Source organism: Schistocerca piceifrons, chromosome 8 (genome assembly GCF_021461385.2).
Source record: "Schistocerca piceifrons isolate TAMUIC-IGC-003096 chromosome 8, iqSchPice1.1, whole genome shotgun sequence".
NCBI classification, from domain to species: domain Eukaryota; kingdom Metazoa; phylum Arthropoda; class Insecta; order Orthoptera; family Acrididae; genus Schistocerca; species Schistocerca piceifrons.
In genome coordinates, this window is record NC_060145.1 from 144694822 (window position 1) to 144713909 (window position 19088).

Here is a 19088-nt window from a genome sequence, read left to right on the forward strand (position 1 = left end):
TGAACCAAGCATGCTACACCATCATCCCTCAAGGATGGACGGATGCCATTAAAAATACCAGTTTCTTTGGTTCTTCAGTGTATGTGTTGTAGCTGCATGAACTGCCACTACTGCCCGTACAATACTGATAACCTGGCGGGCGTTTGTGTTGCGTGGACGTCCAGAATCTCATCTGCGCGTGTGAAACTGTTCACATGATCACTGACACCCACATCGTTGCACAACTGACGCAGTACGTCCTACTTGTATACGAATTGTCGGCAAGGCCACAATCTGAGCCCTTTCAAATTCACTCAGTTGCCTATAAGAAGCACGAGTGCGTCTCCGTGTCATGATTGCCTGCTTACCTTACAAGTTTACACCACATGGAGCCTTCTGAATGTGAGCACACTCTATTGAAAGGTAGACACAGATGGTTCCCTGGTAGCTATGCCACTACGATATCTATTGAAAGACAACGCTGAGAACATTGCCACTGCATCTACTATCTCCCAGATAGCATATGTAGTCATTGGATCAATATCGACGTCGTTTTTCCAGTTATACTAATTTTTGTTCCAGCAGTGTAGTATCATGAAGAAAAGAAATTTCTGTGCAGGAATTTTAAAAATTGAACCCAGAAATTACAAAGTTTTGTTCACTGATGATTGAAGGAATCGACTTTTACCTGATGATCTTCCTGGAATTGTATGGAGGTGGTCAGCTAACAGTGTATGGATCAAGCACGGAATCTCATGGGTTCAACAAGGAAGTGAGGCAGTCATGTTGTGGGCCGGAATCATGTGCAGATAACGGCCATTTTTCTTCGCAACAGTGGGTAATTTTGGTGCTGTGCAATATCGGCACAGGGTCCTCCTACATTTTCCCAATCTTACAATCTCGAGATATGTCCTCAAGCACAGGATGCCCTTACGATGCCTGCCATCGAACACAGTGTCAGACTTGAGCATCATAGCGCCTATCACGTTGTAGAGAACATCCCAAGGACTATACAAGAACATTACAACGCCTGGCGTGAAGCAGGATGACATCCAGCAGCATATTTTGATTTCACAGACGTACGAAAATGTACAGTAAGGGGCTAAATTGAGCAAATTTGAGCCCTGAAAACGATAAGGGCCTAAAGGAAACAGTCTTTGATTATGAGATTGTAACATGTGTGCATATGGCCTACAAATATTTATCAAACCAGGTTTATCTGTGCCGGAGACCTATAACGTATATACCACCAACATTAAAAAAAAAACTGTTTCCCTGATTTCTCTGATATTCGCTTTCATATGGTCCCAAAGCACAAAATATAATTTTGTGTCTGTGCGCTGCTCAGCTGTTATACTTCAGTGTCTACATGAGCAGCGTAGTAGTACTTTGTAATCGGAGGTAGATTTTCTCATCTGGTAGGATGTATCAAGCAAGGCTGGCTGAATCTTTTACAGTCTGTAAAATGAATATTCGGGATTTCAGAACCTTTTATAGTGTTAGCGGACACACAACTAAACCACAAGTTTCTATACATGGTAACAATATAAATTTTAGAAAGTTTAGAGTGATGAAGATTTCAACACGTTGACAAAAACTGCGGTTTAAAGTATTCTTATTGGGGTGTAGGAAGGCCACTAGTTTTTACAAGTCACGCCGAGGGAGAACACACTTTGTCATTTCCTCACAGTTTGTAAATGCCTAGTGCTCACATATGTATTTGGAAAGCAAATATCAACCTTGAAACACAGAGACTAAACAGAACTTCTAGATATCATGCCTGAAGTGGTGGACAGTTTTATCTGACTTCAAGTCAAAGAATGTGCTTTGTTAAAATGATGATAAGAAGGACCATGAAGTATTGGAATAGGTCATAATTGTTTGTGTAATGCATTTAGTATCTGTTTTTTATGTTTTTAGTCTAGTTTCACGTTAATTACGAACTTCACAACGTCAAAGGCAAACTATTGTCACTAGGTTATATGAGAAAACTTTTGTGAATGAATATTACTAACAGTATTGCTAAATATTAATTAAAATTTCATGATACTTTTAATTACAAATACTGGATGTTCAGACTTGGTGAAAAATCAAACGAAACCTATGAGACTCGTGTTTTTCCTACAAATTCCTATGTAGGTGGAATAAGACCTTTTTAAAGCAGTATTTTCTAAGTTTGTCTAACTCCTGAAATGAAACCGCCGCGTGGAGTGGCCGCGCGGTTTGAGGCTCCATGTCACGGATTGCGCGGCCTCTCCTACCGGAGGTTCAAGTTCTCCCTGGGGCATGGGTTCGTGTGTTGTTCTTAGCATAAGTTAGTCTAAGTTAGTGTAAGTAATGTGTAAGTCTAGGGACCGATGACCTCAGCAGCTTGGTCCCTTAGGAAAGTCACACATTTTGAAACGAATCCAGTGCAAATACAAACCATAGAACTTTTGATATAACCATTCCTTACAAACCTTATACATAATTTTTACATAAAGTGTACACATAAATAAATATCTATCTTATAAAGTAGCACAAAAAAAAACACATTAAAACAAAGTAACTGCACGTAGCTTGTGTGTGATTAATAATTGTATTTTTTGACCTTCTGTAGATAGACGCTGCAAGCCGGGACGGCCCTTCATGACAAAGTGTAACATCTGCTGGTGCGCCTCTGATGGAACTCCTGGGGGCTGCACCAACTACAAGTGCCCCGATGATGTTGCAGCAGTCACTAGTTCCAGTGAGAGATCTATGTTTTTCAGATTGCGCTATTTGCATGTTAAATGAGTTCCCTTTGCAATCAATTTCTAACCTTATATGCAATATGTTTTGCGTTATAACTAATTTACTGTTGTTTCCTATTGACAGTTGAAAGTAGGAAGATATATAGCCACCACTGCAGAAACAGATGGTACCTTTGCCTGCTAACGCCGTGATTTGCCTGTTTAATTTGATTAATAGTATCATCTTCATCCATTAAGGATTATTTTAAGGTGGTTATGTTCGTTATATGATTGGGCTCTTATCGTCTATTATCAACACCAATTCAAATCCACTGTCAGCAAGTGAAATCAAGGGTTTTGTTTTGCCGATTACATATACAAGGTGTTACCAAAAGGTACGGCCAAATTTTCAGGAAACATTCCTCACACACAAAGAAAGAAAATATGTTATGTGGATATGTGTGCGGAAACGCTTACTTTCCATGTTAGAGCTCATTTTAATACTTCTCTTCAAATCACATTAATCACGGAATGGAAACACACAGCAACAGAACGTGCCAGCGTGACGTCAAACACTTTGATACAGGAAATGTTCAAAATGTCCTCCATTAGCGAGGATACATGCATCCACCCTCCGTCGCATGAAATCCCTGATGCGCTGATGCAGCCCTGGAGAATGGCGTATTGTATCACATCCGTCCACAATACGATCACGAAGAGTCTCTACATTTGGTACCGCGGTTGCGTAGACAAGAGCTTTCAAAAGCCCCCGTAAATGAAAGTCAAGAGGGTTGAGGTCAGCAGAGCGTGGAGGCCATGGAATTGGTCCGCCTCTACCAATCCATCGGTCACCGAATCTGTTGTTGAGAAGCGTACGAACACTTCGACTGAAATGTGCAGGAGCTCCATCGTGCATGAACCACATGTTGTGTCGTACTTGTAAAGGCACATGTTCTAGCAGCACAGGTAGAGTATCCCGTATGAAATCATGATAACGTGCTCCATTGAGCGTAGGTGGAAGAACATACAGACGAAACTAAAATGAGCTCTAACATGGAAATTAAGCGTTTCCGGACACATGTCCACATAACATCTTTTCTTTATTTGTGTGTGAGGAATGTTTCCTGAAAGTTTGGCCGTACCTTTTTGTAACACCCTGTATACATGTCAAAGAATTTTAAAGTGTGACGTGTGCTGAAGCAAAATCCTTTGCAGCACCACTAGATAATGGTCCAACGACCGAAACTGAAACTGTCCAATAAATAATTTCTACAATCAAATGCAAACCTGATGCCCTTTAAGAAAAGTGAAATCACTGTTGCACCCTTGAGGTACTAAATAACACAGCCTTGCCCCATCTAGAAGGGCCCTGACGATGAGACTTCAATACCTCGGTCTCGAGTGCAAGTGAATGAATTTTCAAACAACACTTCTCTGTTGTCGGGAAAAACGGATGATGAGACAGTGCTGTTTCGTAAATTATTTATTCACAATCGGTTTCAGTCATAGACTGTCCTCCCAGTGCTATACATACAAACAAAACAAAAGATAAAGCTACAAACGTCGAAACAAAATACAATTTCCAATGAATAATGCATTCCAAAGCTTCAGATACTTACGAAAAATTCTTTTTACAGTGACAACATCACTTGAGATTCATGATGTCTTTAGATATGAATGAATAACTTGGTCAATCCAAAAGCGTAAGAAACATTTAACACAGGTATTCAGTACTATACCAACGACTCAATCAACGACAAGTGAAATACTAGCAGTCGAGCATACAAGTGTGAACAAATAGGTCACAAAGCAAAGCCAAAACTCATACGACCAAAGACAATACAAATAAAAAAAGGAAGCAACATAATGTCGTAACTTAAGAAGTACAAGACAGTGAAAAATTGCTATGATGAACACGAAGATTTTATATAAACACGTAACATTATTTTCTTCCCTCCACGCACAAACACTGCAGCCAATATCAAATGTCCAAATACAGCCAAGTAACATAAAAACATCACCTACTTGAAACTGAATTACATTTCGAATGCGTCATGAGTTTAATGAGCAGAACTAAATTTCTATATTAAGACATAAAATAATTACATATAGACACCTGCATCGAAAATAAACGCGTAAGTCCTTAAACATGCTTGCAGTGAAGTATAACAAATCAAAATCATTCAGAAAAACGAATAAGCTATGTATACCATGTCTCCTTATGTACCTATACTATTATATGCCACAGATGAGAAAGCATCCAAAATTGTGGTTGTTGTGATCTTCAGTCCAGAGACTGGTTTGATTCAGCTCTTCATGCTGCTCTATCCTGTGCAAGCCTCGTCATCTCCGAATAACTACTTCAACCTACATCTCTCTGAATCTGCTTGGTGTATTCATCTCTTGGTCTCCCTCTACGATTTTTACCCTCCACGCTTCCCTCCAGTACTAAATTGGTGATCCCTTGATGCCCTAGGATGTGTCCTACCAACCAGTCCCTTCCTCTAGTCAAGTTGTACCAAATTCGTCCTCTCCAGCCCTGTTCCGTAACTCCTCAATACTTACGTGATCTACCCATCTAACCTTCAGCATTCTTCTGTAGCACCACGTTTCAAAAGCTTCTATTCTCTTGTTGTCTAAACTATTTGTCGTCCATGTTTCACTTTCATAAGTGGCTACACTCCACACAAATACTTTCAGAAATGATTTCCTGACATTTAAATCTATATTCTATGTCGACAAATTTTTCTTCTTCAGAAACGCTCTCCTTGCCATAGTCAATCTACATTTTATATCCTCTCTACTTCGACGATCATCAGTTATTTTTCTCACCAAATAGCAAAACTCATCGACTACTCTAAGTTTCTCATTTCGTAAAATAATTCCCTCAGCGTCACCGGATTTAATTAGACCATATTCCATTACCCTCGTTTTGCTTTTGTTTATGTGCATCCTATACTCTCCTTTCAAGAAGCTGTCCATTCCGTGCAACTGCTCTTTCGGGTCCTTTGCTGTCTCTGACAGAATTACGATGTCGTCGGCAAACCTCAAAGTTTTTTATCTCAAGTTATGGAACCTACACTCATACAGGTAACAGTGCTCAACAGATGTAGTACATGTAGATAAGTAGAAACTGTAGATCTAGTCTGACAAAAGAATCAGTAGTCATAACATCACATCGTGATTGTTTAAAACACGAAACCAAATTATACAACATGCAAAAAAGTCTTAGGAATAATGAGAGGACTGTTGTAACTCCTCTCTCCTACCAACCTTTGAGATACGTTGGATCGTATTTGTATGCGAGATACACCATATTATTCATTCCTGTCTAAAGACATTGCCATGTGATTTTGTCACTGGGAAAGATGGGAAAGAGAGAGAGAGAGAGAGAGAGAATTGTAAGTATCTCAACCTTTTGCATTTCTTTGGACATTGCATTTTATTTCAGTGGTCGTTGTTTTTTTGTTTTGGTTAGGTTTTTTGTTTTGTTTTTTTTGTATATACAGCACTGTGAAGTTGGTCTGTAACCAAAATCGATTGCGAATAAATTATTGCCGAGGCAACACTGTCTCATGTTTTTTTTCCAAGTATAACGATGGTGTTAATTGTTGTCTGAAATAAACTTCGTTTTCTCTATTGGCGAGACTAGCAAACTAAATAAAAACAAAGCTGAAAAACTTAGAACTTCTGTAATACAATAGCTCCCTACTTAGCAATCATATACAACCGCTCGCTCACCGATAGATCTGTATCTACAGATTGGAAAAATGCGCAGGTCGCACCAGTGTTTAAGAAGGGTAGTAGGAGTAATCCATCGAACTACAGACCTATACCATTGACGTCGGTTTGCAGTAGGGTTTTGGAGCATATACTGTATTCAAACATTATGAATCACCTCGAAGGGAACGATCTATTGATACCTAATCAGCATGGCTTCAGAAAACATCGTTCTTGTGCAACGCAGCTAGCTCTTTATTCGCACGAAGTAATGGCCGCTATCGACAGGGGATCTCAAGTTGATTCCGTATTTCTAGATTTCCCGAAAGCTTTTGACACTGTTCCTCACTTTTTTTTTTTTTTTTTTTTTTTTGGTCATCAGTCTACTGACTGGTTTGATGCGGCCCGCCACGAATTCCTTTCCTGTGCTAACCTCTTCATCTCAGAGTAGCACTTGCAACCTACGTCCTCAATTATTTGCTTGACGTATTCCAATTTCTGTCTTCCTCTACAGTTTTTGCCCTCTACAGCTCCCTCTAGTACCATGGAAGTCATTCCCTCATGTCTTAGCAGATGTCCTATCATCCTGTCCCTTCTCCTTAGCAGTGTTTTCCACATATTCCTTTCCTCTCCGATTCTGCGTAGAACCTCTTCATTCCTTACCTTATCAGTCCACCTAATTTTCAACATTCGTCTATAGCACCACATCTCAAATGTTTCGATTCTCTTCTGTTCCGGTTTTCCCACAGTCCATGTTTCACTACCATACAATGCTGTACTCCAGACGTAGATCCTCAGAAATTTCTTCCTCAAATTAAGGCCGGTATTTGATATTAGTAGACTTCTCTTGGCCAGAAATGCCTTTTTTGCCATAGCTAGTCTGCTTTTGATGTCCTCCTTGTTCCGTCCGTCATTGGTTATTTTACTGCCTAGGTAGCAGAATTCCTTAACTTCATTGACTTCGTGACCATCAATCCTGATAAGTTTCTCGCTGTTCTCATTTCTACTACTTCTCATTACCTTCGTCTTTCTCCGATTTACTCTCAAACCATACTGTGTACTCATTAGACTGTTCTTTCCGTTCAGCAGATCATTTAATTCTTCTTCACTTTCACTCAGGATAGCAATGTCATCAGCGAATCGTATCATTGATATCCTTTCACCTTGTATTTTAATTCCACTCCTGAACCTTTCTTTTATTTCCATCATTGCTTCCTCGATGTACAGATTGAAGAATAGGGGCGAAAGGCTACAGCCTTGTCTTACACCCTTCTTAATACGAGCACTTCGTTCTTGATCGTCCACTCTTATTATTCCCTCTTGATTGTTGTACATATTGTATATGACCCGTCTCACCCTATAGCTTACTCCTACTTTTTTCAGAATCTCGAACAGCTTGCACCATTTTATATTGTCGAACGCTTTTTCCAGGTTGACAAATCCTATGAACGTGTCTTCATTTTTCTTTAGTCTTGCTTCCATTATTAGCCGTAACGTCAGAGTTGCCTCTCTCGTCCCTTTACTTTTCCTAAAGCCAAACTGATCGTCACCTAGCGCATTCTCAATTTTCTTTTTCATTCTTCTGTATATTATTCTTGTAAGCAGCTTCGATGCATGAGCTGTTAAGCTGATTGTGCGATAATTCTCGCACTTGTCAGCTCTTGCCGTCTTCGGAATTGTGTGGATGATGCTTTTCCGAAAGTCAGATGGTATGTCGCCAGACTCATATATTCAACACACCAGCATGAATAGTCGTTTTGTTGCCACTTCCCCCAATGATTTTAGAAATTCTGATGGAATGTTCTCGATCCCTTCTGCCTTATTTGACCGTAAGTCCTCCAAAGCTCTTTTAAATTCCGATTCTAATACTGGATCCCCTATCTCTTCTAAATCGACTCCTGTTTCTTCTTCTATCACACCAGAAAAATCTTCACCCTCATAGACGCTTTCAATGTATTCTTTCCACCTATCTGCTCTCTCCTCTGCACTTAACAGTGGAATTCCCGTTGCACTCTTAATGTTACCACCGTTGCTTTTAATGTCACCGAAGGTTGTTTTGACTTTCCTGTATGCTGAGTCTGTCCTTCCGACAATCATATCTTTTCGATGTCTTCACATTTTTCCTGCAGCCATTTCGTCTTAGCTTCCCTGCACTTCCTATTTATTTCATTCCTCAGCGACTTGTATTTCTGTATTCCTGATTTTCCCGGAACATGTTTGTACTTCCTCCTTTCATCAATCAACTGAAGTATTTCTTCTGTTACCCATGGTTTCTTCGCAGCTACCTTCTTTGTACCTACGTTTTCCTTCCCAACTTTTGTGATGGCCCTTTTTAGAGATGTCCATTCCTCTTCAACTGTACTGCCTACCGCGCTATTCCTTACTGCTGTATCTATAGCGTTAGAGAACTTCAAACGTATCTCGTCATTCCTTAGTACTTCCGTATCCCACCTCTTTGCGTATTTATTCTTCCTGACTAATGTCTTGAACTTCAGCCTGATCTTCATCACTACTATATTGTGATCTGAGTCTATATCTGCTCCTGGGTACGCTTTACAATCCAGTATCTGATTTCGGAATCTCTGTCTGACAATGATGTAATCTAATTGAAATCTTCCCGTATCTCCCGGCCTTTTCCAAGTATACCTCCTCCTCTTGTGATCCTTGAACAGGGTATTCGCTATTACTAGCTGAAACTTGTTACAGAACTCAATTAGTCTTTCTCCTCTTTCATTCCTTGTCCCAAGCCCATATTCGCCTGTAACCTTTTCTTCTACTCCTTCCCCTACAACTGAATTCCAGTCGCTCATGACTATTAGATTTTCGTCCCCCTTTACATACTGCATTACCCTTTCAATATCCTCATACACTTTCTCTATCTGTTCATTTTCAGCCTGCGACGTCGGCATGTATACCTGAACTATCGTTGTCGGTGTTGGTCTGCTGTCGATTCTGATTAGAACAACCCGGTCACTGAACTATTCACAGTAACACACCCTCTGCCCTACCTTCCAATTCATAACGAATCCTGCACCTGTTATACCATTTTCTGCTGCTGTTGATATTACCCGATACTCATCTGACCAGAAATCCTTGTCTTCCTTCTACTTCACTTCACTGACCCCTACTATATCTAGATTGAGCCTTTGCATTTCCGTTTTGAGATTTTGTAGTTTCCCTACCACGTTCAAGCTTCTGACATTTCACGCCCCGACTCGTAGAACGTTATCCTTTTGTTGATTATTCAATCTTTTTGTCATGGTAACCTCCCTCTTGGCAGTCCCCTCCCGGAGATCCGAATGGGGGACTATTCCGGAGTCTTTTGCCAATGGAGAGATCATCATGGCACTTCTTCAAATACAGGCCACATGTCCTGTGGATACACGTTACGTGTCTTTAATGCAGTGGTTTCCATTGCCTTCTGCATCCTCATGTCGTTGATCATTGTTGATTCTTCCGCCTTTAGGGGCAATTTCCTACCCCTAGGACAAGAGAGTGCCCTGAACCTCTATCCGCTCCTCCGCCCTCTTTGACAAAGTCGTTGGCAGAATGAGGTTGACTTCTCATGCCGGAAGTCTTCGTCGACTTCTAATCAAGCTGCGGGCCTATGGGGTATCGTCTCAGTTGTGCGACTGGATTCGTGATTTCCTGTCAGGAAGGTCGCAGTCCGTAGTAATAGTCGGCAAATCATCGTGTAAAATTGAAGTGATATCAGGTGTTCCCCGGGGAAGCGTCCTGGGATCTATGCTGTTCCTGATCTATATAAATGACCTGGGTGACAATCTGAGCAGTTCTCTTAGGTTGTTCGCAGATGATGCTGTAATTTACCGTCTAGTAAGGTCATCCGAAGACCAGTATCAGTTGCAAAGCGATTTAGAAAAGGTTGCTGTATGGTGTGGCAGGTGGCAGTTGACGCTAAATAACGAAAAGTGTGAGGTGATCCAAATGAGTTCCAAAAGAAATCCGTTGGAATTAGATTACTCGATAAATAGTACAATTATCAAGGATGTCAATTCAACTAAGTACCTGTGTGTTAAAATTACGAACAATTTCAGTTGGAAAGACCATATAGATACTATTGTTGGGAAGGCGAGCCAAAGGTTGCGTTTCATTGGCAGGACACTTAGAAGATGCAACAAGTCCACTAAAGAGACAGCTTACACTACACTCGTTCGTCCTCTGTTAGAATATTGCTGCGCGGTGTGGGATCCTTACCAGGTGGGATTGGCAGAGGACATCGAAAGGGTGCAAAAAAGGGCAGCTCGTTTTGTATTATCACGTAATAGGGGAGAGAGTGTGGCAGATATGATACGCGAGTTGGGATGGAAGACATTAAAGTAAACACGTTTTTCGTCGCGGCGAGATCTATTTACGAAATTTCAGTCACCAACTTTCTCTTTAGAATGCGAAAATATTTTGTTGAGCTCAACCTACATAGGTAGGAATGATCATCAGAATAACATAAGAGAAATCAGAGCTCGAACAGAAAGGTTTAGGTGTTCGTTTTTCCCGCGCGCTGTTCGGGAGTGGAATGGTAGATAGATAGTATGATTGTGGTTCGATGAACCCTCTGCCAAGCACTTAAATGTGAATTGCAGAGTAATCATGTAGATGTAGATGTAGATGTAGGTGAAGATGTGAATGAAATGCAGTATTAGTATGTGGCGAAACAAGTGCCAAAGCTTGGAGTTAACTGTAACAGTTAACCCTCGCGTGGAGCTATGGATTCTTTGTATCATAAATAGAGTCTTTGGGTTCAAAAGAATACCGTTTTGTGTTAACCATGAAAAGTTATTTGCTTTACTTTCATCACAAATATTTATTCACAAATGTCATGTTTACATATTTTAGAATGCAAACAATATGTTGATATAAAAACCTGAAAATAGGTCACAATAGGTTAGCTAGTTTATGTAACCTTGCATAACAAAAAGTGAAACATAAAAATTCAAACTAGTTTATTGTATTACAAATAACATAAAACTTTAATATATCGCTGTAAGATGAAGATACGAAATGTGAGATAGAATGAATGAATTTCACATATCAATTGATGCACAACTTTTTACAGATGTTCAATATTCACACATTGAAATTATGAATGAACTTCACATATGAATTCATACACAAATTTTCACAAGTGTGGAAGTTCTGCTATTCACACACTTTAAACATCACTAAAAGACAGGTATGGCTAAGTGGAAGACTGTAGCAGGTACAATACTGACTGGTATTTTTCTAGCTAGAGGGAGGGACAAGTAGTACATCATCTCTTCTGTAAATCTGAAATGGCTATTTGTTATTTTCGGAGAGGTTTTGTCAAAATTTGTGAAATCGTTATTCTTAATTCATTTGGTAGTCTGTCATTGATCAGTCTTGCTTTGAGGTAGGATTCAGTGCGCTATCTAGGTTGTACTTTGATGCACTCAGGTCGGGAAATAGGTATGTACTTCATGCAGGATGTTTGCGTTTCATAAAAGCTACCTCCGATATGTTAAAAAAACGGCTCTGACCACTATGGGACTCAACATCTGAGGTCATCAGTCCCCTAGAACTTAGAACTACTTTAACCTGACTAACCTAAGGACATCACACACATCTATGCCCGAGGCAGGATTCGAACCTGCGACCGTAGCGGTTTCGCGGTTCCAGCCTGAAGCGCCTAGAACCGCTCGGCCACTCCGGCATGCCGATATGTTCAAAATTGCATAAAAAAGCAAGAGTCCATCTGCGTGGTGGTCTGCTTGTGCTGTCGTCAAAAGGACCTACTACAACTTTTGTGCTGTTTTAAAAGGAAATTATTTCTGATTTGGTTTTCCTGTTTTGAAATGTTCTCTTTTTGACTAATGCATACCGGAAATTAACATGAAAGCTTTTCCTTTTTTAGGGACATAAGAAATAAATGTTCTGTCATTAGTGAAGCCGTAAAGTGATGAACCTTCCACATGCCTCTTTAGACTCCAGGAATACAGGAGTGATTTTCTTTTTATTTCTTTCTCAGTGTAGCAAAATATGTTTCAGTTCGGAAACCAATTCAACAGAGTCAAAGTAATTGTTACCTGTAATGTTACAGTATGTACCGTAAATGGGCTTTCCTAGTCTCAGGACAGATTGAGTAAGTTTCTGAAATTTCTTTCCTTCTGGTGTTAAGTCAACGTCATCACTGTCTTTTCCTATGTATAAATAGGCAATCAGAAGGTACTTTGTTTGATCATCAGCTAAAGAAATTATTTTGAGCCCTTAAGTCTCTGGTTTACAAGCCATATAAACCATAGATATGCATCTCCCACGAAAAACAAACTAGCATTTCATGCACACACACACACACACACACACACACACACACACACACACACACACGGGAACGTATGCTATAACATTGCTGAGGATTGTGAACCACTCATCTAAAAATACAAGAAATCGTTGCTGCAGGGTATTTTCCTTTCTGTTGTCCCTGCTGGTCACATTGTCAAATCTTAGGCAGTGAAGCAATATCAGCACAGAAAATATCTTTTCCGGTGCCGCCTGCAGCAAACATAAACTAAAATTTCCATGACTAGATTTGGAAGTGACACTAAAATGTAATAATCCAAATAGTGCTCTAAGTTCATAACATTTTCGTCTCATAGTTCCATGCGCTGCTAATCAGGAAATTTTGATCGCTATGAAGATATTTTCACATTAGTATGAATTACAATTTCTTCTAACACATACGTGCCAAACGAACACTCGCACGGTTCCCGTGGACTGCACTAGTCTCCCAGTCTGCTTCTAGGGGCATTCAGTGTACGAACATCCATTGTCAAGTTGCGGGCTGGTGTTCTCACACTTCTAAAAAGTTCAGTAGAGGACTACTTATACCTATATTTGCCTCCTATTTGTGTTCATTTCACTCTTCATTGTCTAGTTCACGGATCAGGGCTTTTTTCTGAAGTAATTTCATGTTCTCTGTTGTAACAAGTGCTATTTTCATCTTCGATATCATTTGCGTAGCTACTTTCAATTTTTTAGTACATCATCTTCCTTTCCTCTCTATCCAACATCTGGTCAGGTTGGGGTATCAATGGTACTGCGCCACTTTCCTCGCTCTTTCCACCATTATTCTTCCACAATTTGGCAATTTGGGTCCGTAGCAGGTTTCTACCTCTTAAACCCATGTTTATTGTATCAATCCGTCTTGTTCTCGTTCTTCCTCTTGGCCTTTTGCCCTCAGTCTTGAACTCCACCATTCTTCTTCGTATTCTTCCCTCTCTCATCCTCTTCACATGCCCAAACCATTTTAATCTATTTTTTTCATTTTTCTTAGTCAATTTCTCCACTCCAATTTCCTTCCTAACATCTTCATTTTTCACTCTGTCTCTCCTCGTCTTCCCTAGCATACTTGTCAGAAACTTCATTTCACTGGATTGTATCCTGCACTCCTCTCTTCTAGTCATAGTCCAAGTCTCTGAGCCGTAAATTAGTATGGGTGTGAAGAAAGTCTTGTATAGCACCAACTTGCACCTCAATGGCACTTCCCTTCCCCACACCAAACCCCTCACACACTGGTAAAATGTTTCCCTACAAAGTCCAGAAAATTTGAATCAAACACTGACATACTGAATGAGAGCTGGAAGCCGTAGTAATGCAGAAAATAAACGAAAACATGAACTAAGCCTAAAAATAAAATTATATTTAGCTGATAAGTAAGTCTGGACCACACGGAAAACAGATTACCTTACAGCAGGGACGATCATCCTTTTTCGATTTGAGATCTCCTACATGGAATTTAGTCCATTTAGAAATGTAGATTTCACACGTGTGAATAAATTAAAATATACACCATCATAAATGTTGAAAAATATTTGGGAGATACTTGGCTTTACGTATCATTGCCAAGTTTATTATAGTTTGGTGAATAATTTGTCGGGGCCAACCTTACACAGCCTGAAAGATGGACATCAGTCGTTTATTTCTACGCTTAGATTTCAATATGTTCATCGTTGCAAACACTACCTCACATTGATAAGTTGATTAAATAACCGGTAAAACATAGGATGCCGTGTTTAAAGTGTTAGATTAGGTTTTCCCACTCATTAATTTCCAAAAGTTATCTTCATTGTATTCTGACTTGCAGGAAATGCCATTTGGAAATCGAATAATTTCCTCTTCAGGTTCAGTCTCAGTGCAAGTGGAAAGAGTACTCATTTTACTTGAAATATCTTCCACATCGACTTTTTGGAAAGGTTGAGTTACGAATGCTAGAAAAAGTACCATTGCCTTTAAAGGTGAAAGTCGGTTTTCAAACCCTGTGTTTAGTGCTCTCACATTGGCTGTTTACTGCTTTGCAGGTTCTTCGTCCAAAGGTATTTGTTGATCACTATCAACAGCGGCTTGCAATTCGAAGTCTTTGCAGGTTGTTGCAAATGGGGTTCAGTGTTTCCAATTTTAGGAATGACTAAAGTAGCATTACACATAAAACATATAAACTTACGTTTATGCATTGCAACAGAAAGCTGGTCGTAAAGTTCACTGTGAAAGTGGAATGTCTTCCGTGTTTAGCTGCACTCCTACTGAGTGAGAACTATTACTTAGCACGTAGACGCCCTGGTCCTGATCGATAGCACTCGACAGCGGTGGTGAGACATCGCACAGTAGTGGTTTCGATTCGCCTCTGAGTGTGTGTGTGTGTGTGTATTTGGAGGCACCAGCGCTCAATGACTCGGTTATTAGCGCCTATTCGCCGGTATTGACTGCATTATCGCAGAGCTGTGCTGTCGGTGTGGTGTGTATCGTTGCGCTGTTTTTATCTCAATTGTTTCGAAAACGAGTGATGAGGTGGTTTTTTGACATGTCAATACAAACAGAAATCTGAGTTTCGATAGCACACAAAGCGTTTAACTTATCATTACCTCCGTAGTGCACATTGTTGTTTCGCTGAATCTCGCAAGCCGCGCGGGATTAGCCGGGCGGTCTCAGGCGCTGCAGTCATGGACTGTGCGGCTGGTCCCGGCGGAGGTTCGAGTCCTCCCTCGGGCATGGGTATGTGTGTTTGTCCTTAGGATGATTTAGGTTAAGTAGTATGTAAGCTTAGGGACTGATGACCTTAGTAGTTGAGTCCCATAAGATTTCACACATATTTTTTTGTGGCGGTGTTCGTAGCGACAAACACTTGGCTGTAGAAATGGCTTACGAAGTCACCGCCACACTTTTAATAGCGGGCCGACCGGTCCGCTGGAACAGTGAACAGAAAGATGAAAGCCCAAACACCCATATTAAATAAAAGTCGGTACTTATCTTTATTAATGAAGATACAGTAACACAGTAGTGAACTCGGTGTCTACAGAAATCTGTCTAGTTCGAGTCAGAGCGGCTAGGTCAGCGTCGGCTGACGACAAACAACAACTCTGCTGCGATGAACACACAACTGACTAGCAAGTACACAATTCGGTGGCGAGTATACAACTGAGCGGCGAATACAGAACTGTCCTAGCGCTCGCGACTCCAGCGCTTAAGAAGCCAGAAGCCAGCGGTGGCGCGCGCAGACTTGCGGCGATTTGCTGTCTCGCTGGCGCTGCTTATGCGGACGGCGTCCGGACTTTGATGCTGCCAACCTTTTGGCAGCGGGCTCGGTTGGCATTACTGGCTAGGATACAACATATTTGAACATTTTTTTTTTTTAATTTCGCGGCCAAATTTGTATTGCCTATTGGGGACGAAGCTTGTTCGCCCCCCGCACCGCACACTGCACCACAGCCTGCAGCGATCCCTGAGATCTCTCCCCGGTCACCACAACCCCTGGTCATAATGCATCAAGTTACGATTGGCGAGTAGTAACCTCACGCAGAAGGGAAGACTGTTGCTTGGCGCGAGTGTTAAAGGCAGAGACAATGTTGTGAGTTTTACCGCCTGTAAATACCACGCAAAAAGCTCATTGGCAGCCAAGTATTATCATGTACAAAAAAAAAAAAAAAAAAAAAAAACCAGATCATTTAAACAGATTTCTGACAAAGTATTTCAAAGGTCGACTCATAAAACCATGCCGATCGACCGGTCGATCGGGATCGGCGGATTGAGCATCCCTGATTTCTGGTGTTGTGGAATACTGGCACGACCCAAACTTCACAGCTGTTCACTGAGAGAGCGGACGACTCGATAATGGTTCTAATTTGTATACTTGTCCGTTATCAACTGCCAGCAAGGTATGAGGAACCGCCAACAAATGAACGACCAATGGGGGCCGGCCGGAGTGGCCGAGCGGTTCTAGGCGCTACAGTCAGGCAACAAATCTCCGAATGTACAGCTCTTTTCCACCCATAATTCCCAATCCATTTGTTGCGTTGGTCCAGAGGCTACTACACTTCCATTACTGTTTGAGCTATCTTTTCACTATTAACCCCTCCAAAACATTAAATAACTATTTACTTTAATATCTCCTTATCGCGCCCACATTACGCCTCATACAGTCGACAACAATGCTCGTTTCTACACTGCCGGGTTATTCGTCCTTCAAATCACATGTAGTTATCTAGCTTTTACAATCAGCAAACCTCCTCCTGTACAAACAGTTAACCCGTCCATCGGTATCTGATGTACTGGATGATCGTACTCGCGAGCGGCCGTCCGGGTAAGGCAGACAAAGGTTGCGCAAAACAGAGTCATCACTAATATAGTGTCTGTGCTGTGGCTGTGACACTTATGTTCTTGGTCGTGTGCTGCTGCTCTTCCCGGTATTTCTGAACATGAGAAAGAATTTCGTCTACAGAAACACGCCCCTCTTGCGTTTCTGTTAACCGGTTTAAGGACAGGTTTAGGGTGAGGATCCAACATTTCATTCAGGTAGGCAGATTTTTCACTAGTAGGATCGCTAGTGGCTTCTCCAGTCGGTACAGCTGCACCTGCGTAATGTTCATCTTTATTGCCCCCATAACAGAGGTTGACAGATGCAACGTCTGCTCCGTTACATCACAGACCGTTAATACCGTCTTAAGTTGCACAGAAAGGACAACTACTTATTGATGACCAGTTTTGGACGGCGTATCCATAATCAAATCAGCCATAAATGTCAATGTTGCGTTACACCAGGCATACAATTGGAAAATTGGCAATGAAATCAATTCGTGTGATAATAGAAATTGCCTCAACATGTTCTCATCTCTACTATGACAGCGTGAGCACATGTGTATGCCACATTATCTGCTATCACACTTGTTAATTTCATGGCAAGTTTTCATCTTAATGACTGGTGTAACGCAAGACTTACATTTAAGGCTGATTTCTGTCCGCAGCTCGTGGTCGCGCGGTAGCGTTCTCGCTTCCCTCGCCCGGGTTCCCGGGTTCGATTCCCGGCGAAGTCAGGGATTTTCTCTGCCTCGTGATGACTGGGTGTTGTGTGATGTCATTAGGTTAGTTAGGTTTAAGTAGTTCTACGTTCTAGGGCACTGATGACCATAGATGTTAAGTCCCATAGTGCTCAGAGCCATTTGAACCATTTTTTAAGGCTGATTTCATAATGGATAAGAAGTTCTAAATATGGTCCTAAACAAATACCTGTTCTTCTTGTGCAACTTACAATCTCTATAACGGTTACTGTAACCGTTAATAAGTATTTCACTCCTATGCAAACCGAAACGTTCAGCTCCCTCGACCTTATCTTGCTCAAAGCAGTTCACTAGTACCACTTCGATACTTTTACAGAAAACATCCAGTACGAACATACTTGCTGAATGTAGGCTCGCGGCTCCAGTACGTCACATGTCCAGTTCTGGCCTTCTTCTAAGTACAGCGGCATCTCGTATGTTTTTCCCTTCCAATGGTAGTACCTGTAGCGTCCCCATTCCACTTCTAGTGAAGAGGTGCAACATTGTTAGGCAAAGGACAACCTTCATCTCTTACTTCGACCTGTAGCAACCTATGAACAGAGAACTCCCATCACTAACCTTCCCCCCTTCAAAAGGTTTTCCGTTACATAGACATACAAAAATATCTAACTTACATGCCAATGAACATAAAAGTATAATCATACATATAGCAACAAAACTTCTTCCTTCCGTCCCCATCTCAACTGGCATGCTAATCCATTATGCCTCTAAGTAACATGTACACTCTCACCTACAGGTAAACTATTCCCTCCAAATTTCTTGGTGTTCATCCATATGGAATTTCCTGCAGAGATTTTGCAGGGCTTCTGTATACATGCCCCCAAGAAGAAACGACATCTGTCTCAACGTATCTGGTGCATCTCGAAATGGCTTCAGACGTCCCACACGCACAACAGTTGTAAGAACCGGTAATTTACCGACGTTTTTGTGTCAACTACCCCATATGGCCCTCGATAATTTGTTTTTTATTTCCTGGTCTTATCCTTCAGAATGTACAGGTTCTATAACAGTACTAACTGACCGATTTTATACTGTAGCAATCTGCCACTATCATTCCCCGACCGTTCCAGGTTCTGCCGTTTGCTCCCTGAACATGCTTCCAAATTTCCCTCACTCTTTTAGCAAAATCACGTAACCTTATTTTGTCAGATGGCGATGGCATGCCTACCTGTAAACTACCTCATATGTTGACAGTCCCACTGCACAAGGGACTTTTGAATTATATGCACTCTTAAGGAAAGATAAACACATGCCCCAATCATTATAGTGGACACCCACATAATGACTCATAATCCTTCTGACTGTGTGATGCACCTCC

The 19088-nt window shown here is 41.1% G+C and overlaps 1 protein-coding gene across 1 annotated transcript in view; it reads left to right on the forward strand.

Annotated features, from left to right (window-relative positions):
- LOC124712136 (brachyurin-like) overlaps positions 1-19088 on the forward strand; it is a 176029-nt gene that overhangs the window by 9477 nt on the left and 147464 nt on the right. Inside the window, exon 2 of the mRNA XM_047242435.1 lies at positions 2579-2707. Within this exon, the coding sequence (XP_047098391.1) occupies positions 2579-2707 (129 nt within the window). The remainder of the gene's footprint in view (positions 1-2578; positions 2708-19088) is intronic.